This window comes from Neophocaena asiaeorientalis, unplaced genomic scaffold, assembly GCF_003031525.2.
Source record: "Neophocaena asiaeorientalis asiaeorientalis breed wild unplaced genomic scaffold, Neophocaena_asiaeorientalis_V1.1 scaffold130, whole genome shotgun sequence".
Taxonomy (NCBI): Eukaryota; Metazoa; Chordata; class Mammalia; order Artiodactyla; family Phocoenidae; genus Neophocaena; species Neophocaena asiaeorientalis.
In genome coordinates, this window is record NW_020173397.1 from 8513984 (window position 1) to 8539136 (window position 25153).

General features: G+C 40.9%; 1 protein-coding gene across 1 annotated transcript in view; it reads left to right on the forward strand.

Annotated features, from left to right (window-relative positions):
- The window catches only part of SHQ1 (SHQ1, H/ACA ribonucleoprotein assembly factor), an 89301-nt gene that overhangs the window by 42247 nt on the left and 21901 nt on the right, over window positions 1–25153 (forward strand). The window contains 1 exon segment of the mRNA XM_024746985.1: window positions 10775–10895. Within this exon segment, the coding sequence (XP_024602753.1) occupies window positions 10775–10895 (121 nt within the window).

The following is a 25153-nucleotide window of genomic DNA, read 5'->3' on the forward strand; positions in this document are numbered from 1 at the left end:
GTGTGGAAGGATGCTGTGTATGTGGATAAACATTAAAGGGAGCAAAATCAAATTCCCATCAACTCCATAGACACTTGTTTCCTCTAAGGATCCTGTTAATCATTAAATATTGTTAACCTCTGAAATTTTTTTAGATTGCTCACGTCATAATCGCTGGGTTATTACATTTGTATAAAACATTCTTTGTTCCCTTAAAATACTCTCTAGGGAGCAGCATTTCCTGTATGGTTTACAAGTGCCTTTTAATTGCCGCAAATGATTAAGATCTTATGGTTATTCTGCTCCAGAAACACTTAAAGTATCTTACGGGTGGGTGATGGCTCAAAATCCACTGCTGATCTCTTAAATATTTACATATATGTGTGTGCGTGTATATATATATATAGATAGATAGATAGATATAGATATATACACATATACATATATCCAATTTAAATCTACATTGTATTTCCTGTACTATTTATATAAGATTTTTTGTTAATTTCTGCAGTTTCTGAGCTGAGTGGTGTAAAAGAACCCCCAGGAGGTTAGTTACATGGTTTGATATTATGGCTTTTAAAAAAACTTCTCTGGTTAGTGCCTCTTTTAATAAATCTAAAGTCAGTTTAGAGATTTTTTTTATTGATCTATTTTTTATAAGGAAGTAACTGTAAGTTTACGTTCTTGAAGTAAGTGGATAAAGGCAGGAAAATGTATATATTTAAGACAAATTTGGGAGAACAAAGAACATTTTATTTACCCTAATGAGTGAAAGTCCTGTTGCATGGTGATACTGAGACCTAGATGAAGTAAGTTGAATAATACTTTATATGTTAAATGGAAATCATGGAAGAATCCTATTTTTGCAAGTTAGGGTTTCTTTCAATAGGAATTAATACTGAAAAGTAACAAGCAAGCAGATATTTATTCAACAGACACGAATCAAATCCCTTCTCAGTGCAAGGCATTAAAGGAGAATCATCAAAGAGTTATGAGACTATATATGACTTGACCTTGGCTCTTGAGTTTATTGTGTAACAGGAATGATAAGACAAAAGATAGTATACAAAATATAAGGATTTGTAATATACAAAGGAGAAAAATCCCTTAAGAAAATACCTTAACTACCGCCCACAGGCCAAATCCGTGCTGTATGACTTGTGAGTTAAAAATGCTTTTTACATCTTCAAATGTTGAAAAACAATCAAAAGGAAAATAGTATTTCATGACACATTTAAATTACATGAACTTCAAATTTTGGTGCCCAGAAATAAAGCTGTATTGGAACACAGTCATCCTCCTTCACTTGGGTATTGTTTATGGCTGCTTTTGTGATACAGTGGCAGAGTTGAGTAGTTGCAACAGATTATGTGGCCTGCAAAGGCAAAATATTTACTCTCTGGCTCTTCAGAGAAAAAATGTGCCTCCCCTTGCTATAGGTATACCTGACGTTGGCCCTCGAACAACGTGGGTTTGATCATGGGCAGGTCCACTCCTAGGTGGATTTTTTTCCGTAGGAAATACTGTAGTGCTACAGTGTCTGTGGTTGGTTGAATCTGTGGATGGGGTGGAACTCCAGATACGGAGCCTGCCTATAAGTTACATGCGGATTAATCCCTTCGTTGTTCAAGGGTCAGCTGTGTACGGGATTGGAGGGGAACCCTCTGCAAGTGAGCCAAAGTCTTTGGCTGCCTTCCGTTCCAGGTAGAAGCCAGTATTGAAGGGGATCCTGTCAGCTGTTTCTGTCCTCCCCACAAGACGAGACAGACCTGAACTAGTTCGTTCCTGTTAGAGTAGGTCCTTCAACATTAGGAGAAACAGAGATGCCTGCTTGGCCAAGCAGGCGAATGAATGAGGGTGGCAGAGTTGAAGAAACATGGGAGCATTGAGGCCTGTGTGAGCTGGAGACATACATGCTCCATAGGTAGCCTGTTGTTGCCATGTGGATATGTAGAGTTGCCACCTTTAGGGACTTAAAAAGAAGTGGAAAGTCATGATCTTTAATATAAAATTGCTCAAAAGTTCGAATGTGAACAATGATGTGAAGATTTAATGTGATACTATAAGAGCCATGGCATGTCTGGGCACCCAGGTCAGCCTACGTGGGCCATCAGTTTATGATTTCGACTCTAGAGCAAGCTAAGTGCCAGCCTGATTTCTCACACCCTCTTGGTCCTGCCCGTTTCCAGCTGCAGTGAGGCCTTGTACCGGGTCTCTGCTCCTTCCGTCGCAGCTTGAGACCCAGTCTCCCCCTGGTGTGGGCTCCAAGATGAGGTGGGGAAGGAGGTAGAGGTCCTGCATTCTCTTAAGTGACTATGACCAGGAACCTTAAAAAAGCAGAACAGAACAAAACCCAGATCCCTTACCTCTCTTTCTACTTGCTTTTGTATTGCTACCCTCCTGAGCTTAGCCTGATCCGGGTAGAGGGGAGGAGTCCCCGGATTCCAGTACCATGCCTCCTCACTTGGACTCCAAAGGGTGCTTTTGATACGGGGGAGGGGAGGGGCTAGACAGGGCAGAAGCAAACAGCCTGATGCGTGAGGTGCATGGCCCTTATTACTTCAAGAATGTGTAGGATTTAGAAAAGTGGAGGAAGGTATTTCCTGAGAAAGCAGAAAGTAAAGAAAATCAGGGAGAGGAAAAGAAAAGAGTTACACGTTAAGAAATGACACATATTCTGCTTTGTCTGGAGGCCTGGGCTGTGAGGGGAGTTGAAGGAAGAGGCGGGAGTGGTGTGTTGGGGAGCACGGTGGAGAGCCTGCAGTGCTTCCTAAGGAGACTGGCTCTGATTTTTTTTTTTTTATAATTTTTAAAGGTTACGTTCCATTTACAGTTATTACAAAAAATTGGCCATATTCCCCGTGTTGTACAATATATCCTTGTAGCTTATTTGATACCTAATAGTTTGTACTTCTTGCTCCCCTACCCCTATCTTGCCCCTCCCCCTTCCCTCTCCCCACTGGTAACCACTAGTTTGTTCTCTCTGTCTGTGAGTGTGTGTCTTTTGTTTGTTGTATTATTTAGATGTCACATATAACTGATACCATACAGGATTTGTATTCCTCTGAGGGGACTAGGTCTTATTCAGTGAGGGACCACTGCAGAGTCTGGCGTTCGGGTCTGTGACAGGCCCATGGAGTCACATTGATCTGGCAGAAGCACCAAGTCATTGCAGGGGGTGAGAATCGAGGTGTGGAGAACAGAGGAGACTGCCATTCTTACCTGAAGCCGAGTAGTCTGGGGACAGGTACTGGGTCTGGACTGGGGTGCCAGCAGTGGTGTGGAGGAGGAAGGAGTACGTGGGCACGTACTTTGCAGGTAGAAGGGTAGGAGCTAGTCAGGGGAGTCCCGGGACCCTTGATCCCATATGACCTGATGTCCTCCTTGCCTTGTCATCTGTAAAGTGCTTACATGTCCTTGTCTCGCTCAATTCCCACAGCAATTCTGAAGAATTTCCCCTCTCCATCTATAGACCTGGAAACAGATTCAGATTAAGTACCAAACAGCTAAGAAATGACACCAAGGCAAGCGGACTCTGGGCTGTACAGCTGTTCCACAGTGCAAGAGTTACCATTGTTATTTTTACTTTGTAAATAAATGAGCTAAGAACTGCACAAGATTATTTATGTGTAGCTTTTTAATGATCTTTCCTTAGCCTTTTAGAATTTTGAGACTAGAATTCTAAGACCTTAATTTCATAATCAAAGTTTTTATGTAACTTTTTAATATAAATTAAACTTACATGTAGATAGAGATATGTAATCATCTTTACTAGATTCTGTTTCCAGTACACTGATTAAAATGTAAAGAAGCGTAACTCAGTTCTCCCAGTATGTAAACCATTCAGGCATCACAGACATTCTCAACTGTGATACAGTGAGGGTGTCGAAAGGCTTTGGTTTTTTTCCTTTTACCTTGACCTGGTCAGTATTTCCCATCACCAAAAGGGACTCGTAAGTCTGGTCGGACTGGGTTTGTTTTTCCCCTTTGTGAGCCATTTAAGGAATCCAGTTGTCTTTCTTCCTATATGTTTCTTCTCTCTGACTGCATGTACAGTCTTAGTTTTCCCAACTGGAAAGTAAGCTAATTCCAAAAAAAAAAAAGTCAGAACTTTTCATATTAAGTAATAGCTCCTGGGAAAATGAAGTATAATAGTCTTAATTAAAGGAGCAATGCAAAGAATTTATTTTAAATTGAGCTACCAGGCATTGAGATACATGCTGTATTCATAAGGTGGAATAGTTGAAATAAAATTTTATCCACAGAATTAAGAAGTTTTAGGTGCTTATGGATTTTTTTGTTTTTAATTCAGGTCTACGTTGCAACTGTTCCAAGAGCTTTTTTCCGTGTATGTTCAACTTCTTAACCTTTCTACTTTTATACTTACTGTACAGATGGGATTTTCTTTTTTAATGTTCTACCTTGAACTTGGATGCCTCACTCTTAACTGTCTGAAGAAAAATTAGTCATGCTGCCATTATGTAATTTTGATGACATCCGGCCATGTATTTCTAAACTGACACAACTACTGCTTTGACAGGTGACTTAAGGAGGAGGATAGAGTGAATGTCCAAGCTGTCCTTTCAAAGCAGCAAATCTGGCAGGGACTGTTAGAGCAGAAAAGGCAAAAAGCAGCCTTGGGTTAAATTCATTATTTGAACTTCTGATGGTGTGGTGATAGAAGAAAGTTGGCACAGCTACATCCTTTTCTTGTCAGGGAATAGAAATAAAAAGGGGAGGCAAACCCATTGTATAGCCCACATCTGTCATGACATCATGGCTTAAGTGTACAGATCACAAAGGTGTTACAGCTAGTACGTGTTAACTGAGCAATTTGACCAGGTGCTTTTAAACTTAGGTTCTGTGTGAGCCAGGCTACATTAACAGCCAGCCTTTACTGAACAGGATCCTACAGTTTGCCAGACATTGTTCTAGACCCGGGAAGACAGATGAGAAGCCGTGTTCTTTCCTGTCAAGGAGGTTGCCACACAATGTGATAAATAGTGACGCTATATATTACGCAGTGGCTGGGAGGCAGATGTACCTGTTTTCATCCTGACTGTTGCTTCCCAGCTGTGATCTTGGCCAACTCTTTCATTACATTGAGTCTCAGTTTCCTCATGTATGAAATGAGCAAGAGGTCACCAACTTTAGAAGGGTTAAATGATGCAGTGTGTGGAGAGTACTTGGTGCAGCGGAAGTGGGTAGCTATTAACTACCGTAAGGGACAGTGTGGCAGGCGTTATGGAACAACTCAAACCGGCTTGGGTCGGGGTAGGGGTTGGGTGAGTGGGAAGCCAGTTCCTAAGGAAGTACATGCTCATTTTGAGACTGGATGGTAAGTTAGGTTTGGGTTGAGGTTTGTGCATTGCAGGCAGAGGGAACACTTACAGAGTGTATGTTTGCTTTGTGTTGATTTTGTTTGTGGCTATACAGACAGTATATGTAATTTTAATAACAAAAGAGAATCTAAAAATTTATTTAGGGCTGTGAATTTGTGCTCAAAATGACAACTATCATGGCTTCCAGTATTTGTTTCTTATTACAGCCCCAACATGTAAGAGCTTAAATGGCATCTGAGGAAGTTGAGGATAAAAATACTAAACAGACTGAGAAGCTTTCATAAAGTTAAATTTAACGCATGTTTGTGTTAATTGTTAGGGACTGGACTTTATGCTACTTCCTAACAGGGCCCGATATTGAAGCAAATTACCACACTTCGATTCTCTTAACTTGGATTAATTTGACACAGTTCTTCTGTCATCTCTTTTTATGGTCAGCTGATCTCTGAAAATTAATGTTAAGAATAATTCATGAATTATCCCTCCTGATAATGTGGTCTCATCAAAAATCCCAGCTAAGTTATGCATTTTAGCATGATAGCCCTGTCGGCTTTCATTTTGAGATGATTTTACAAATGAAGACCAAGCAGTGCTTTCCTCCAGGTGTTTTGAATAACCACTCTTTTTCCTTTACTCTTTTTGGCTTCTTGTCTTGTATGGCTCAGACTTTCAAGGACAGAAATAGCTTCCCTGAAAACCACAGCCATATCATTGCTATAATGTACCAAGAGTTGAAAAGAAATTCAGCTCTTGCTATATAGAGTTAGCAGTTTTTATTATCTTTTTTCTATGCTGGCTTTTAGCCAGTGGAAACATCCACTATCCTTTTAATCTCCTAGAGATGGGAGCCATTTCTTAAGAGCCTTCAACCATGAGCTTGGTCTGTCAGTGAGCGATTATGGCCAAACCTCATCGGCTAATAGGAAGATTTCAAATAGCCAGTGGATTCTAATTTAGAACAGCTCAATCTCGTCTCTGGTTTAAGATATATTAACCTGAGATGCCGCATCTGTCCAGAACAGGAAAGCGCATTGTTCTTAGTTTACGTTCCCTTTAAAGAAAAGCTGGAGAATGCGTAGCCAGAGACTGTGTTAAATACTGTTTACTGCCTACCTGCTTGTTACTATCATCCTTTTTTTTTTTTAATGTTGTTACTATGTTTCTCTGTTGTCATTAGACAGTCATTTTCCCTGAGGTAAAACGTTCATGGCACTTGTCATTTATATGCCAGGTTACTAGTTTTAAACTGCCTTCACTGGTTTTAGACTCTCTTGGAGAGACCTTGGTGTCAGAAGTCTTTGCTCCATGGATAGGGTTGGCTTCAATGAGGACGAGGTTGAGCATAGAGAATCCCTAACTCTTTGGACAGGCCTGTTATTGCATCTCTGTGGTGAAAATAGTTACCATGGTTACTGTGCAAGGTACCTGCTTTTTCCTGCTCTGGACCAGGCAGTGAGCTGGCAAACAACGGTCACTTTCCTGCAGTGCCTTTGAGCAGAAATGAATCTCTCAGATTTAGGCCTGAGCAGTTTTTCAGGCGCATGGGATGTGTGACGAGCCCATGACTGGATACAGCCCCACAGGAGGCAGGTACACTGAGTCCCCTTCTAACCACTGGCTGTGTGACAGCCTGGAGGAGGGCCAGCTCTTTCCTTTGCTGATAGCTGTTGGATAAGTGGTTGGCAACCTGAGAGAAGGAGCAGTCAGTGCAAGAGAGATGTTATTAAAAAAAAAAAAGAAAGCTGCATGCTTCCTGAGCTTCCTGGCTGTAATGTAATCATCTATTGATGCTGTAGTCACCTATGGTGATTTAGTGGGAACACACGAGGTCAAGTATGGCCTTGGGGTAACAGTACACAATGTTGGGGGCAGGATGGTTTTAATGTACTTTTTGTTGTAGAGTGTCAGCTGCCGGGAGCCTACTTTTCTTTTACCTTACTTGTCACGTAGCACACTGAAAACAGTTTGAGAATGAAAACACAAGCTTTTGAAGAACGCGTAACTTTCTCTTTCAAAAGTGCCTCGCGTGTGATTTTCTAGAATCACCTGATCTAAATATTGCTTCTCAGTTGTGCAAAAATACAAGGTAAAGAAAATTGAAATAGGAATTTAAAAATTTTAACATTCTTTGTCAGTATTTCAAGGGTTAGCTATGTAGTCAGGAATGTCTGACTTTTTGTTAAATAGATAAATGTTTATTGTGCAGAATTTTGAAAATAGGGGAAAGTTTAAAGAAGAATAACTGTAATCCCATGTGTGAAACGATGCCTGGCACACACCAGGTCCTCACACATTTGTTCAGTGACTACAGAGACGAATACTATTAATATCATTTGGGGGTGTTTATGTTTAAGAGTTTTTTCCATGTGTATTTGTCTTTTTTTTTTTTAAGAAAATAGGGATCAAAACATGTAAGTACAATGCAGCTTCACTTTAAATTTGATTACTTTGGGTGTTGCTATTATTATTATTGCTGTTATTTTGTGATAACTGGAAGATTTCAACTTGCCTGTGGCCCTTAGCAAGGGACAACCTCACTTTAGGCATGTCTGCAAAACGAAACTAGGAATTTTTTTTTAATTTGAAGATTTAATTGGCTTTATTCAGTGATTCATGAATCGGGCAGCATCCCATCTAGCAAGTATCAATAGAAGAGAGCTCCTCTAATTTCATCAGGTAACGGTTGCAATGGGTTCTCATTAAATATGTGACCTTAATTCCACACTCCTTTTCAGAAAACTCTCTGGTGTGTAGGGTCTTCTGTCGCCGCCGTGCACACCTGCCTTTAGGTGTTGTCCCCACAGTCCTGCCTGACTGCGTTCATCTCCTGCTCTCTGTCACAGCCTGGCTTCTCCCAGGCTCGCCCGTGTACTCCCTTTGTTCTTCTCCTGGAACCATCTGCTCCACCTAAATGGTCTTTTTCTGTTGTGCCCCAAACCTACCCTGTTTTAAGTCCCACTCTGCTCCTTTTCACACCGCCCTCCAAGCTGGCATACCTACCCCTTTTCTTCACTGACTGAATTACTTGCTGTGAGGCCCAGCTCCAAGTCCTGGATTTTCTGTTAACCCACTTCTGTTAGTAAGGCATGTCCTCGAGAGGCAGTATCCAGGGGCGTCACGCTATAGAGGAGCTTATACAAGCTTCAAGTGAATGGTTTATTTTTTGGCTAAAGACCTATGGCTGACTTTTAAAACTTTAAGTTAGTAGTTGTCATAAACCCCCCTGTCCCCCTCCCCACAAACAAGCGAGAGAGAGAGAGAGAGAGAGAGAGAGAGAGAGAGAGAGAGAGAGTAAGAAATTGGCATACCCTTGCCCTGACATTTTTTCTCTGTTGCAATTTAAACTGTTCCAAAAATTCTCAGTTTAGTTAGCTCTCCCTTGATTTTTTTCTGTTTGGATAACACGGCTAACTTGGTTTCCTCGGTTTTGTGAGTTTTGATTGTATTCTCTCCTCCTGTCATCAGACTCTGCCTGGGGCGTGCGGGGATCCCCACTCTTCGTTACACGTAGTTGCCCTGGGCCACTTTGATAAGACACAAAGACCTTGACTTAACCAAGTGTAGTTTTAGGGCTTCTAAGTATTCCTTTTAACCCGTTGAGCAGTGGAGCGTTTATTGACATTCCTCCCCTCTGCGTATGAGGAAGCCACATAGTGAAAATTTTTGAAAAAAACATGGCCCCTGTTTTGAACTTACTACCTGCTTAACTCAAATAATAAAAACGTGATGTAGACCGAATGGCCCAAGAACACATGGGTAGCATAGCGGGTAGCTTCGGGAGTCAGTAAATTAAGAATTTGGATGCTGGGCCCTCCACTCAATGGCAGTGTATCTTAACGGTCCTTGAGCCTCAGTTTCTCCTGTGAAGTGAGCAAAGGAGGTTATGAGGAGAATCAGCCGAGTTTCCTTTCCCTTTCTCTCCTTTGCAGGGTTTAGTAAGAGCTCTGACGATTAGGGAAGTCAGTCCGGGCTTCCTGCAGGATGAAGGCTTGAGCTGGACTGTGAAGGCAGGCTAGGATCCCTCCAGGTGGAACAGAGAGGAAAAGGCCTTCCAGGTGTGGGGAAGCAGTTGAGTAATGGGCCACGGACAAGTCCACAGAGTCTTGAAAGCAAGCGCAGGGAGGGCCCTGATGAAAGCAGTGCATCAAAATGCAATGTCAGAGGGCTCAGCGGGAGAGAGTCCGAGGGATGTGGAAGAATTTATAATCTCCGCACGAGTGAGGATGGGTGGTCGGGGAGTGGTGGGGAAAGGGCAGCTACAAGAGGCATTTCCAGAGAAAAGTCGTCAGGGCTTGGTGTGTGAGGCTAGGGGATGGAAGAAATCGTGAGGCTTTAAGCAGGTGATTACCGGGTCATTCATTCATCCTTAAAATACTTCAATTGAAAATGTACTGCTTCAAGGTTCTGTTCTAGGTATTGGGGATTAATGACTAAATAAAACAAGTCCCTGCTCTTATGAAGCTCACTTTCTAGTGTTAATTGTGTTAAAAATTTAGTGGCAGCGACTTTGGCATCTTGTGAGGTCATTAGGTAGCTCACGGTCCTTTTATCATATCTAAAAGTCAAGTGGGAAATGTCGATGAAAGCACATCCAGTGTCTTCACGAAGTCAATGTACAGCATTTTCACGTTTTAGGACTATAAAGATAAGAATGAAACAGTGAAACTGAAAATGCCGTATTTCACAGATCTAAGGAAGTGGTACTACTGTAGATATAGTAATTTGCCTGATGGTTAATAAATTTCAGGGACCGTCTTGAAGTTTGGAACACCTAGGGAATTGTCGAGTTGTGCGATTCCTTTTGTAGGCTTGGGTTTGGATTAAAATTAGGTTCATTTAACAACCAGGAGGAAGTAATTAGGTTGAACAAGACTTCAGTATTTGATGGCTTTTTTTCCAAGTGATTTTGTCAGCTTGTTTTTGAAGTAGGGCTATGATATTTTAGTTTTCAGTCTGAGTTTTCTTCAGTTCTTCAAGGTGAAAAAATTTAAGTTTGTACTAGATAATTCCTTGACAAAAAATGTTGATGTAAGAAATAGAGACATTTGAAAACTAAAATATAATTTTCCATGGTATTTTGAAAGCTTGAAATAGAAGAACATTGTCTAAAGTTATGATGCATTTAAATACTCATTTACTTAGGAAGCTTCTCTCCCTGTCATTTAATGTACCTACTCATGTTTTATGTTATTTTTAAGGTAACCACAATTAATCAGCTATAACAATAGAATATAAAGATTTTTTCATAATTCTTAAGGAAAAAAATAAAGAGGTTTGGACTTAATAGTACTGATACGATTTCTTGCAATAAAAGAATATGAAAAATATTCAAAAAGTGATTAAAACTCTGAGCTGCCATAAATATATTACCCCTCAGTGTGTGAATTTCTCAGTTAAAAAAAAACAGATGTTTTTCCTTGAGGATGATTTGATTTTTTTTCAATTTCCTTCAGGTAAAAGTGCAGTTTTAAAGTGCCTACTGGACATTCACAAAATTTTTCAGGAAAATGACCCAGCTTACATTCTAAACGATCTCTACATCTCAGACTACTGTGTGTGGATTCAGAAAGCCAAGTAAGTTTTCAGTTACGAATTTTACATGCTCCCATTTCCGGAACACCTACTTACCTGGGAGGAAGCACATGAAATAACCTGGAGGATAAGTTTTAATCAGGGACAAACCCGTACAGGTACCAAACATTTGAGAAGTCCTGTATCAGCACAAGGAACTTGGTGAAGTTGCTTAGGGAGGAGGTGCAGATGACAAAAAGGTTAATTTTCCTAGAAAAAAATTGGTACCGCCTGGAAAATATGTGTTAAAACTGACAGTTGGGACTCTTCACTGTTGCGCTATTGACTGTCCTCAGTGAAATCTCAAGACTGGTCTATCTGAACCTGTGTCTGTGGTTTAATTACAGTGGGGTGTGAATGTGAGTGTGTGTGCAGGCATATGTGTAAACATCACAGGATACAAACCTAATCAAATGTAATCACAACGAGAGCTGTGCCCTCTTTGGTTAATCACTGGCTTACAGAATCCTTTATTCAGAGTAGAAGAACGAAAGTCTTCAGGGCCTAATAAAATGTATCTAAGGGTCTGAACATTTACAAATAGCCTCCTTGAACTTGGTATGTAAAAAATTTTTTAATTGTTTGCCATTGCCTCACTCAAGGAAGCATATCAAGTTTAAAAATGCAGTGAATTTTCATTTTGTAAAGGGTGTTCTATAGACCTGATTCTTACCAGACGTGCCCAAAATATCCATTTTAGTAGCAAGAGACTGTTAATGGAGAACATACAAAGAGAGCCTTTGATTGGAATAATTCTTAGGTGCTAGAGAAAAAGATGGCACAACATCATTTGTGACTTAGAAGAAAAATGATCATGATATTTTTACTATTAGTGTGATCGGTAAATGAATGCTTTAGGATGGCGTTTAATGCCTGTTTTGAGTGAACCATTATATAGAATTTATTTTTGATTTCTGTTCATGGGGAAGCAATTATATTGCAGAGTGAAATAAGGAAAAAACTTGAGGCTCTACCTGTTGTAAGCAAAATGCCTAGGGACTGCTCAAGATATCGCCAATAACATACAGCAGGTGGTGTCAGCATTCGAGTTGGAAATCTAGATTTCGCCAGATGGAAAATTGCATCTTTAACCCCTGAGGTCATGATGGTATGTCATCACTTCATTTGATCCTCCTGCTAATTGAGCTTATCGAATACCCTGCTGCCATTTCCTGTTGTTTTCATAATAAAATTAAATTGAAATAGCCTATTTGTGAGGGTTTAGGTTTTTCTTTTTTTCTTTCAGGGTGAGGATTTTATAAGCGTGTAATGAGCATCGACGTTTGTGCTAGGATCCCATTTCTGTGAATGCCTCCTTCCTCTATTTGTGGCATTCTTTATTGACTAGAGAGAAGATCGTATTTCATTGAACTAGAAGGGTATACACCCTCAAGTTGATGTGGGGATTAATAGGACTTTTTTTCACTTAAAAAAATTTTTTCCCCTGGGTTTCAAGTTGCAGGAAATGAAACGACATTCTTAGGTTTCTAGTCATTGTTATGATAATAGTAATTTTTAAAAAGATGTTAATGTATTGCGAGCAAGGTAGAAGAGAGAAACCAGCAGGAACTCTTCAAATTACTTTGGAAAAAAAATTTTCACCTTTACCAGTTTGACTGTAACTTTCCTATCCCTAAATAAGCTGTGTGTTTTCACTTGGTGGGTTACGTTTTAACTCTAGTCTAGCCCAACTGTTTTCCCCTCCCCCTTGAAGTAAGAGAACCTAATTTTAATCAAATTTTCTAATTTTATTCTTAATATTTCAAGCACAGCATAATTGAACTTTCCAGTATCATCTTTACTGTGAACTTTCTTGGCTCTGAATTAATAATACTGTGGTGAATGTCCATAATTTCCATAATTAATTTCTTCCTTACTTTTCACCTTCTATTTTATTTCTTTCCCATACAGTTTATTAGTGAAATCTAGCACCTTATTTTTATGTATTAAAATAGTTCTGCATTTTTCTTAGTCTCTATTTGATGTTTTTGATTATAATAATGATGACTGTGTGAAGTTTTATTTGAAATACCAGGCAAGTGCTAAATTCTGACTAGCATTCCATTTTTACAGTCAGACAGACATTTACTCTGGCAAAAACTTACTAGAATATGGGTAGCAAAGTCATTCTTATACTGAATTAATGAAGTTAGGGCAACAACTGTGGTAAGTTTTGCTCTAGTGCTTCGTAGTTAGTTTACCTTGTGATATGTGTCTTGTAGAGCACATTTGCAGAGCTTAAAAACTGAAGCTGCTGCATTTTTGAGTTATAGACTCTGCACATAATTTTTCTGAAAAGGAACACTTCCTGCCATCCTTTCCTGTAAGCTTCATTGGAAGTTTTGAGTGTGGTGGCCCCTGCAGCAAATACACTCTGGGTGGCAGCATGCAGAGTGGTTTGCTTGAGGTCATATAGGTTATAAGAGATAGGTCTGTGATAGTCTCAGGTCTTCTGGCTCCAGATTTCATGTTTTTCCAGATATACCAGCTAGACAAGCCGTTGTCTTTGCCCATGGTATGGGGGGGCGGGGTGAGGTGGTGTGCAGGGAGCCCTCCCTGTAGAGCGCTTTTCCTATAGGAAGAGGGATTAAGGATTTATCTGTCTTCCTCCGGGATATTAGGCACATGTCCTCTCTGCCTCACATTGGGCATACCTCTTTCTCCCTTTAAAATTTTAAAGTCCATGTGAATGAGCACCTATCTGGGCCCATTACAGTCCCTTGTGAGCACAGTAAATTTTAGTTTAAGTGAATGGTATCTAGTAGAGCCAGTTGAAGGAGCATTTCATTTTTTTCTTTTTAAACCAAACTGTAAATTAGCTCTAACTTATTTTTATTGACATTTTTAGCTACATTCAATAAAAGACTTCACCCTTCCCCTCATTTCTTTTCCAGTGGGCTGCACTCACCAGTAGCACTGGTAGTTCTGACCTACTGAAAGTTTAGCGTTTTACACCCTTTGGTTTAAGCTGGGGTGGAAAAGCTTGTCCTGTAAAATATGTTCCAGCCCTGCCTCTCATGGACCATAAGACCTTAGCAAATCACTCCATCACTTCATCTAATGCACCAGTGTTAGTATTTTCTCTATTTTCCAGTGCATTTTTAAACCAGTGGAAGTAATACTGCACATATCATTTTGTAATGTGTTTAATATTTATAATACCCTATAAATCATTTTCCTTTATAGCATAATATCCATAGCATAGTATTTTTAAAATAAACTAATTGGTTCCTCATTATACAAGAAGTACACACCCACTGAAGAAAACTTGATACTTTATGGTTTTAATGCACGGTGTAATTTGAAATGACATGGGATAGAATATGGTGTTATTTTGTTTTTCTGCATGGAAAATTTTTCATTGTCTATTTTTGTTTAAAAGAAATTAAGATCTAAAATCCCAGCTAACTTTAGTACAAGTCTGAGCTTGTCATGAAGGTTCTGTATCTTTGTATTCTGTAGTGTAGTTTTTTAAGGTAGGTACTTAAGGGGGAAAAAGAAAATGTATGTCTTTGAAACACTGAACCTTTTTACATTGAACTGATAGATGGTTTACTGTGATTAATACTCTCCATGCATTTGTTTTTTCACTGCTTTTTCGCATTCTTCCCCCCACCCCCCAAAATGAAATCTTACTTTGCAACCCTTTGGACACTAACGTGCAAAGTTTGTAGAGGGAAACAACTCCATCACCTAATAGTTTTGTTTTATTTGATAAATCCTGGACCTCAGCTTCCTCAATTGTGAATAAACCCAAGGCATTTCTGCACTGAAATCTTAAAACTTTAGAAAACTTAGGACCATATCATTGCTTCATACTGCTTTGCTTCCTCTGTGTATGTGATTTGGTAGGGGATAGGGTTATATTCCTGAGAACAGTGTAGCTCTCTTCCTTTTGGCTTTCTCTTGTTCCTGGTTTATCTGCCAAAAGCCGTGGGAGTGGGGGGGTCACTCATATGCAGAGGTAAAACATCGGCACTGAATGTAGCAACGGAATTATTTATTTTTTTCAACCACTAATTATTGAGCCCTACTCTATGCCAGGTACTGAGATAGGTGGTGGGGATACTCCGGTGAACAAGGGACACAACACCTTGAAGCTGATCTTCTAGTGGGGAACATAGACAGAAGGAAAATGTTATGCCGTAGCCTGATAGCAGCAGCCACAGTGGGGAAGTATGGGTGCTATAGGAGCTAGGAGGCCACATGCTTAGTCTTGGGGTATAGGAAACCACTTCCGGAAGGAAGAGTTGAAGCTGAGAGCCGAAAGGTCAGGAAGGGGTGGTCAGATGCAGATGGGGAAGCAGGGGTGGAGGGCATTTCAGACAACAGGGACGGAGGAACGTGGCCCTTTTAAAGAGCTCAGAACGGTTGGATCTCGGTACAGGAATGAGAGAAAGGAAGTGAGGCTGGAGAGTTCTTGTAGATCATTGGCCACATGAAGATGTTTGAGGTTTGTCCTGGGAGAGTGTGGAGCAGCTGAAGAGTTTAAGCGATGGAGTGTCTGTGTGAGCGACACAGTAAGATTTAGATTCTGGGAAGATCCATCAGGTTACATTGTGGGGAATGAATTGGGGTGAGGGCAGAGCTCAGACTCAAGGCTGAAAGGCTAGTTAGGAGGTGAGTGATCCAGGCAAAAGGCAGCTGTAGCCTGAGCCAGGGCAGTGAGAGTGGAGAAGGAGACTAGTGGTCAGTTTTAAGGGGTAGATGAGACAGGACTGAATAAGGATGGGATCTCAGGGGAGAGTGAGAATGGGGCCAGTCAAAGGTGAGGTCTGGATTTTGCCTTGGGCCAGTTAATGGGGCCGTCGGAGGTGCCTTTGCTGAAATTAAATCATACTGGAGGGGGTAGGTTGGAAGAGAAGTGAGAGGGTGGAAAGACGAGGAGTTCAGTTTCAGAAATGTTGATTTGAGGTCTCTAAGGAGTATCCATAAAGAAAGAGTCGGGAACATTTGGATCACAGCTGGAAAAGATGTATAGAGAAGAGTTGGACAAAGAAGGGATATGAATTAATAGGAAAGCATAAAAAATGGTATCTGGTTGTACAGTACTGTTACACATATGAGTATAATGATAATCAGGAGTGGATGCATTCCAGGCTGGGAAAATAGCATCATGCAGAGTCGACAAGTCAAACGTGTAAGCAACGTGGAGAACAGATTTCCTGCTTGTAGCTCTGGTGGCTTAGAAGGGCAAGAATGGACGTGAGGCGTTTTTGCATTTGGATCACAGTTTTATCTGTCCTTTAGTTTCCCTTTGTTATTAAATAAGAGAGTCTGCAGTTAGCCTGAGGTCATGATGTTTTAGTAACAGGGCCAGATCTGAAACGCTTATTTCTCCCTTCGGTGTGCTGGAGACTGTCGCGGTATTTTTGACTTAGAAATCACTTGGTGGGCTTCCCTGGTGGCACAGTGGTTAAGAGTCCGCCTGCCAATGCAGGGGACGTGGATTCGAGCCCTGGTCCAGGAGGATCCCACATGCTGCGGAGCAACTAAGCCCGTGCGCCACAGCTACTGAGCCTGCGCCCTGGAGCCCGTGAGCCACAACTGCTGAACCCACGTGCCACAACTACTGAAGCCCGCGCACCTAGAGTCCGTGCTTCGTGGCAAGAGAAGCCACCGCAATGAGAAGCCGGTGCACCGCCACAAAGAGTAGCCCCCTCTCACTGCAACTAGAGAAACAAAGACCCGACGCAGCCAAAAATAAATTAAAAAAAAAAATCACTTGGTTACATATGAGAAAACCAGTCGGACTTTTATAGTAAAAATGGGGACTTTATTAGGAGGCTACAGGTTATCTTCTGGGACCCAGGCGCTGAGTACAGCTGGGCCCCGTGAGCTCAAGGCACGAAGTGTGGGGTTGGCTTACTTTCTGGTGACATGTGGTCCCTCGAGTTGCTTATTTCTGCAGGTCCCTGCTGCTCTTCTCCCTTTGGTGCATATGGAGGAGAATGGCTCTTCTACAGCTCTGAGTTTCCATGTGCCTAGTTTTAGTAGAGATGGACTAGAGTCCCTTGTTTATGATTCCAAGGGAGAGGGGATGTGGTTGGCCCAGCATGGGTCCGTGTTTTTTCCTGGTCTAGTTGCCTTGGTCACAGAGGGCGTGGAGTGGGGGTGCCCCCTAAAGTGGTACACACAGGGTCCCAGGGCTTTGTCACCTTTGACACCCTTTGTCACCAGTGAGTGCCCATTCTCAGAGCAGGGTGCATGTGGGGCATGCGGACCCCTTAAGAGGTTGCTGCTGGAATTCCATGACAGCATTCTGAGCCATAGCTAAGGGCGAGCCCTGACACCTACCACTGCCTGTGTCACTGATACTCATAATAATATACAGTGCTGAGGCTGGTTTCAGAGGGCTGTTCAGTTCAGGCTGATCATCAGTTACTCTAGGTGGTTCCACTTCTGCAGGGGAAGTTACTTCTCTGACAATGGTACAACATTAAGGGTTACATTAGCTGCTAATGGTTAGCATGTAGAAATTTCAAGAAACAATTGTGCAGAATTTCAAGCAAGTTAAACCTCCCTTGAATTGAAATCATTCTTGGGAAGGTGCTTATTCAGGCCTGTCAGGTTGCTCCTCAGTTTTACTGTTTATTTTTAATTAAATCCACCAATTCGTCCTGGATGGGAGTGGGTTTTATCTCCATAAGAAAAGATTAGTACATGCCAATATCCATTCACCGTAGCCCTTCAGTGCGGTTTCATATAGAAAGGATTTACTTAATGCTTCTTCACCTTATCACCGGTAGTTCAGCAATGCCCACTGGGGACTGCTGCTCTTCATTAGACTTCTCTAACAAGAAATGTGCCAATAAATCATGAGATTACGAATGTTCCTAAAGATTTCAGGACAAAATAAACCTTTGTAAAGATATGAATGCTCCATGTCACTGTACACATTGAGAAAACTAGCCAAAGAATTCTATATCTGAATGTTCAGGTTTTGTGGAGCTTTTTGTTGTTGTTTTACTTGTTGTTTCTTTGTTTTTTTTAATGTGTAATATCCTTGTTTTTTTTTTTTAAGGTGACCTTTTTTATTTTAGAATAGTTGTAGATTTACAGAAAAATTGTGGAGATGGTACAGAGAGTTCCCAGATACCCCACATTCAGTTTCCCCTATTATTAACTTCTTACATTGGTATGGTAACTTGTTACAATTAATGAACCATTATTGATACATTATTATTAGCTCAAGTCCATAGATTCATTTAGCTTTTCCTAGTTTTTACCTAATGTCCTTTTCCTATTTTAGGATACCACATTTTGTTTCGTTGTTTACTAAGAACTGGAACTCAAATCAGTAAAGCTCCGTTTCTTGCACATATCGTTTTTCCAAGAGCTTAAATGCTATTGAAAGACAATGAAATATTATTGAGATATATTAAGATGCCTGAGGGGCTTACTACATACAAACATTCTAATCTAGACCTTGAAAAAAATAGGTTTGGCAGGTGGGAAAATGTTTAGAAATTTGGAAACATAATTCATTTATCATTTTTACTTCTACCTGTACTGTGGGCATTGTGATTTTGCTATATTAATAAAAATTGAGGTTTGTAAAAATAAAGTGAGCAAGGCTTTATATTTTCATATTAATTTTCTAAAGGTGGTAGACATTAGAGGATAAAGTGTGAATACAAGTTCTTATAAAAAAGATACAGACTTGCAGGGGTGAGTGGGCAGCTCCCAGACTGGAAAGTGAGGGCATTTATCTGTACAGGGAGGCTTGTACGTGTCAGGCCATTCGAGGACTACAGCTGGGTGGCTGTGTTTGGTTTTTGTCTCTGTCCTTACTCGTTTTGTTCCCAGATACTTGGCTCCAGACTTCTTAAATCCTTGGTTTTGGCTTGCTGGAGCCCTGGCTTTTCACAGAGTATAATTAGCTACTATGTGAGCAAATTGGTATTTTCCTTCACCTCCCTGTTCTAATGTACTTTTGCACGTCATAGGTCTTGGGAGGATTCTCGGTGGAGGAGACTGGCAGGATCAAGTGAGTTCCGGTGGGAATTGATGTAGTCAGGTTTTGTGAACCCGTATTCTCTGCTTCAGATAGAATTTTCCTTGTGCTCGGATGCTCTTCACGTCTCACTCAGAGAAGAGGCTTACATTGATTAATGTGGCATATGTGTGGTTATCTAACTTAGAAAGTGCTCTGTTTAAGGAGAGCTTTGTCAAGAGCGTCCTTTGAATGGAGTCACAAGAAAGCTTTTTAAAAAAACTGACAACTTCAAGTACAATTTCCTTTTTCTTCTGCCAAATATGACTGAAACCCAATCCTTGTTATAACATAATTATCTCAACTGAAGCCAGCTGGGAGTTGCTGCCTTAATGTAAGGGGTGTGAAGTCCCCTAAACAAATAGAAGATTAATTACATTCACAGCATGTTATGAAGGTGATGAGATTGATTGTGATCATTTGACTGGTCCCATTTCCTGCTCTGACTACTTTCCTGCATAAATAGAAGCTGGGAAAATCGTAAATAGAGCTTTAGAGAGTACTGTTGTGCCATGGGTGGGAAAAGGGCGTCCCTGAGGTATATTCGTAGATTGTAAGTGATATATGATGTTAATTGTAGATAATTTTATCATTGATTATTTGCTGTTCTCAGTTTAAACAGCTTTCCAAGGATAGTTTTTATCTTTCAAAGTATAGATATTAACAGAGCATTGGAGGAATTTGACAGAGTGTATTTTAAGTGTATAGATTTCAGCAATTTTTAAAAATTTTTATTTATTTATTTTTGGCTGCATTGGGTCTTCATTGCTGCGTGCGGACTCTCTCTAGTTGCGGCGAGCGGGGGCTACTCTTCGTTGCAGTGTGCGGGCTTCTCATCGCGGTGGCTTCTCTTGTTGCGGAGCATAGGCTCTAGGCGTGTGGGCTTCAGTAGTTGTGGCACGCGGGCTCAGTAGCTGTGGCTTGCGGCCTCTAGAGCGCAGGCTCAGTAGTTGTGGCACACGGGCTTAGTTGCTCCGCGGCATGTGGGATCTTCCCAGACCAGGGCTCGAACCCATGTCCCCTGCATTGGCAGGCGGATTCTTAACCAGTGCCACCAGGGAAGCCCAATTTCAGCAAATTTCTGATCCATTTTTAGATGTTTTTACTTAGTGTGGCCTTTTGGAAGGTTTAAACTAAAGAAAATGTCAACTCTTAGATGCTTATGTTGTTTTTTCCTCAGAGAAGCTTCTGCTTTTGTTAAAATGATAAATTAGTATTTTCATGAGGCACTGTTTTCTGTTTTTATTATATGTTTGTCTTACCTCTTTTTCCTGGATAGTTTTCTGATATTGTAAAATTGTGATTTTGATTTAGATGTTTATTCTCCAAATCTTCTATTATAGTGGCCTCTAAAGTGAGCTTCACTTAAGGCCACGGAGTGCGTAAAACAATCTTTCTAGAGTGCAGGAAAACTATAATAGCTCTGTGTTTATTGATTAAGAAGAATCTTAAGCTTCACTAATATTTAATGTATGGATCAGTGGCAAAAGTCATGTTTTGTGGGTCCCAAACTTTTTCAATGATGGGCTACTTGATCCAAAGTTTAGAGGAATAACCATCTTTATTTCCAAAGGGAAGCACTTAGTAAATTTATTCTCAAAGCCTGAATTATGGCCGGGGAGGGGTTGTCTCGCCTAAGAAACTGGAGTTGGGGTTCAGGGACTCCAGTCAGCCTCTGCTAGTTGCTTGAACGTAGTTGAAGACAAAGAAACTCAACTTCCAGAGCTTGAGATTTGTGCCAGATGTAAAATGGTCCCTTCCTGCTTCAGTTTTATGTTCTGTTTGATGAGTGGAGAGAAAGAAGCGTAACTCGGGAATGCAGAGCCTTTGTCATGATGATAACATGTATTTCTTGTGCCCAGACACCTTGTCTTTTGCTTTCGGGATTCTTATGTATTAACTTAAAACGTGAAAGAACAAAAAGCCAACTATCCTTATGAGAAAAAAAGAATGCAATTTGAAATGGATGCTCCTATAGGTTTGGGAGTGGGGTATAATAGAGGTTCAGTCTCAAGATGTTAGGATTCCATGAGGAGTGATTTTGTGATTTCATTGTTAATTACTGATCCAAAGAAAAGGAGCCAAAGAAATCTGGACTGTGAATGTCCTAAAGGGCAAAGCACCTATTCAACTTGGTACCCTGGCACCTAGCAGGATGCTGGTCACTTATTAGTAAATGCTCGTGGAACTGAAAATTTTCTTTCTAATTCAGTAAAAAGCTTCAATGAAAAGTAGCAGTTTTACCCTGTCTTTACACGATACTAAACCTCTGTCTCTAGGACCTTCAGTGTATGTCCTGTTCTTCTTGGCCTAATCACAAGATAAGGATACATGCACTTACCTACACAGACGTTATGTGTCCAGATGGATGTCAAAGGAAACAGAACTTTTTGCGGGTGCTTATCTACTCAGATCTGAGAAAGTCAAAATGGGCTGGAGGTGTAGGAGAGAGAGCAGTGTGTGGAGGTTCGGATGGTTGGATGGGTGGATGTTTAGATCACTTCCATGTCCCCTGCTTACTGTTGAGCAGTATGGACCCAGAGGTTGGTGTGGGGACTGCCCTGCAACCTCCCCGAGGAGTCAGGCGCAAGAATCGACCATCAAGGGACCAGCAGCCACACGCTGTCCGCAAGTCCCGAGACAGAGAACATGAGCCAGTTGAGGAGGAGGAAGGTACTCTGGCCTTCAATTCCAGGACATTCCCCAGGTCATCTCCAAGTTACACACCCGAGCAGGAGACAGACAGGCGATCCACTGTGTAACTGAAGGATGTCGTGGATAGCCATTCAATTTAATTCTCTTTCCAAAAGGGAGATACCTATGTGTAATAGTGTCTTAGATCACACCTTCTTTATCTAAAATATTTATAGTTGTAATTGCTTGTTAATTATTAATAGTGTATTAATTATAATTTAATTATTAAACTCAGTTACTTGTAATTATAAATATTTCTTTTCTTTGTGGTTCATTTGTTTAAATGAATTCAGAGTCTGATTGAGTCCAAAATTTATTGAATATCTACTATGACCAGCATTGTACTCAGTGCTGGAGGTTAGATCAAGGTCAAAATTTCCACAGCAAGGAACCCACTGTCTGGGAAGGTTAAAGACACTACACTATCGTGAAAAATCATAACTGGAAAGTTAAATGGCAAAAGCCACGTGTATAGAGCTGTACATGCTGAGATGGCTCAATCACATTAAGAAATATGTATTGGGCTTCCCTGGTGGCACAGTGGTTAAGAATCCGCCTGCCAATGCAGGCGGCATGGGTTCGAGCCCTGGTCTGGGAAGATCCCACATGCTGCGGAGCAACTCAGCCTGTGTGCCACAACTCCTGAGCCCATGTGCCACAACTACTGAAGGCCGCGTGCCTAGAGCCCGTGCTCCGCAACAAGAGCAGCCACCGCAATGAGAAGCCTGCGCGCCGCAACGAAGAGTAGCCCTCGCTCGCCACAACTAGAGAAGCCAGTGCGCAGCAACGAAGGCCCAACGCAGCCAAAAATAAATGAATAAAATAAATAAATAAATAAAATAAAATAAAATAAAAGGCTGGCCAACATGGCTGTTCATTCTAAAGTGATGTTACTGTTTAAAAAAAAACAAAAAACATATTCACAGAACAAAAACCCTAGAAGGAAGCACATTAATGTTGATAAAAGTTATCTCTGGCTTGTGGATTTACGGGTGGCTTTTCTACTTTATACTTACTTTTTGGGTGTGTTTACATTGAACATGTATTTTATTTTTTCCCTGATGGGCATTTTAGGAAATTACAAGGGTGATATCAGTGCTTGTTTTTTTTTTTCTTACGTGTAAGAGAATATTACAGAACTGAATGAAGTAAAAAGTGTGGTGATCTGCACTTAAGGCCCAACTAAATTAGCAAACGAATGAAAAAAGAAAGCCCTTATGTCCTGAATGAAATGAAGTAGACATACATAGATAATCTATCAGTACTTGCTTGAGCTTTCTCAAATATGAACTTAGCATTTAAGTCAAGTAGTAATTTGACATTATCTTCAGATGTGGAGTTTCTCTCCTTGCTGGGTGCACCATTTTATTATTTATTCAATATAAAATTATATAGAGCAGAAAAAAGACACCAGACCATCAGACTTCTCCTGTGTATCTGTTCTCAGGTTTACAATACATCAAGTGGCAGAATATACTCTGATATCATGGCATACTTGTCCTTTGTGTAGGTGAACTGCTGTTGGCCTTGTGATGGATGAAATATCACTTTACATCACAGATTTATAATTATGTGGTGTGCCTTAAATGATGGTGAAATGTGAAAAGTGATGTCTGTTCTGATGATCTTGTTTTCTTCAGGCTCTTTCTTGCCCTGTAACCTCAAGCCGCATACACACCCAAAGTTGTTCTTCGGCGATCTCATTTTTGATACCTTCCTAGAACTCAAAAGACACTTTGAGCAAAGAATAAAACACCATCTCACATCTAGTATTAAGTACCCTTGGCCGTTCCAAGTAAGCTTGCCAGCCAGTTTAGATTTTCTATCCGTAGAATATCCTAAAGCTTCAAGAAAGTAAGGGTTTTGTTCTTACTGAAAGAAATTCACTTCATTTCTAACTTGATGTTTAAAATTACAGTTGTCAGCACGCGTCCTATATACCTGTTTTAACAGATAAAACAGTTAAAAGGATTTCACTTGAGCTGGGTAAGCTAAAGCCATCTGAATGAATAAAACTATTGGCAAAGGGTCTCCACTTGACTAAATACTAGATTAATAAAATACAAGCTTTCAAAACTCAGGAAGTTGTGAAGCTTTTATTCTGAACACATCTGTACTCTACATACTTATGCTTCAGAAGCGTTATCGTAACCCATGATTTCAGATGGAAATTTCAAATCTAGAATGTTCAGGAGGTACGTACTAGGTTTATGTTACCTTTTTATCAGAAAGATCCAGTCTTGCTCCAGGTTTATGGGAAAACATCTTTGTTTTTGGTTAACACAAGCTTACACAGATCTTCCACCATGTTTCCATTGATCATACTTTTTCAAAGGTCACCTGCCAGTCAAAGGTGGGCTCTCCCCTTGAGGCTTGGGAGTGAGAGGTGAGGCCACACACCTACTCTGTTTCACATCTTTGGGGGTCTTGTTACCAAGTGGCGGTGATGGTGGTTTGTAAGTTGTGACTGCTATAGGCTAGAGTATCTGTTCTCCCAACCATCTGTTCATTCAACAGATATTTATGAGTTCTTACTCTGGGCAGCATTCCGTGCTAAGGTTCTGAGCCTCCAGTGGTAAGCAAAACCCAGACATGCTCCCACGCCCCATGGAATTTATGGTCTAATGGAAGAGAGATGTTAATCAAAGAATCGCATACCCAAAACGTAAAAGCAAAAGCTTGGAAAGTGCTCCAAGAAAAAAGATTCATGCTCCTGTGAAAGCACATTATATCCAGCCTGGTCTGGTGGGGGGATACGAAGAGGGGGCAGGTGATGACCGGGGAAGCTTTCCTTGGGGAAGTACTTGCTTTGAGTACCAGAGTACAAGCAGGAGTTAACTTAAGCGAGGTGATGGATTTCACAGAATGTAGGAGGCCCACTAGCAGAGGTCATGCGGCAGGAGGGAATTTTGTATGTGTTCAAGAAATTGAAAGAACATTAGGATGTTCAGCCAGGGTGGCTGAAACATAAAAGGTATATGTGTGTGTGGATGGATCAAGGTGCGGCTGGTGATTCAGGCAAGGCCCAGACTGTACAGTAGCTTCTGCATAATGTTAAGAGTTTTTATCTCGGTCTTGAGAACTGTGGGAAGCTGGAGAAGGATCTTAGGCACACGATGGGAGAAGATCACTGGGGTAGTAGTGTGAATTGCATGTTGCACCAGCTAGAAAGCTCCTTGTGAAGGATGAGTGTAGCCTGACCAGGGAAGTAGGATTTAGGGACTAAAATGGATTTGGGGAGAGAGGGAGAAGCCGTCACGGAGGACAGCGCCTGAGTCTGTGGCTTGCGCAGCTGAACAAGTGATGAGACCTCATTTGGGAAGAATAATTCTCAGGCAGTTGGCTTTTGTTAGAGAAGTTCTTCTGTTCACAGAACTTAGCCTCTTTTGTGGTGATCTGCACTATAGTTCATAATTCTGGGTAATGGCTAGTTTTCTTTCTTTGCCTCTGTGGGGTTTTTTTTAAATTAATTTATTTTTGGCTACCTTGGGTCTTTGTTGCTGCACACAGGCTTTCTCTAGTTGTGGCGAGCGGGGGCTACTCTTTGTTGCGGTGTGTGGGCTTCTCATCG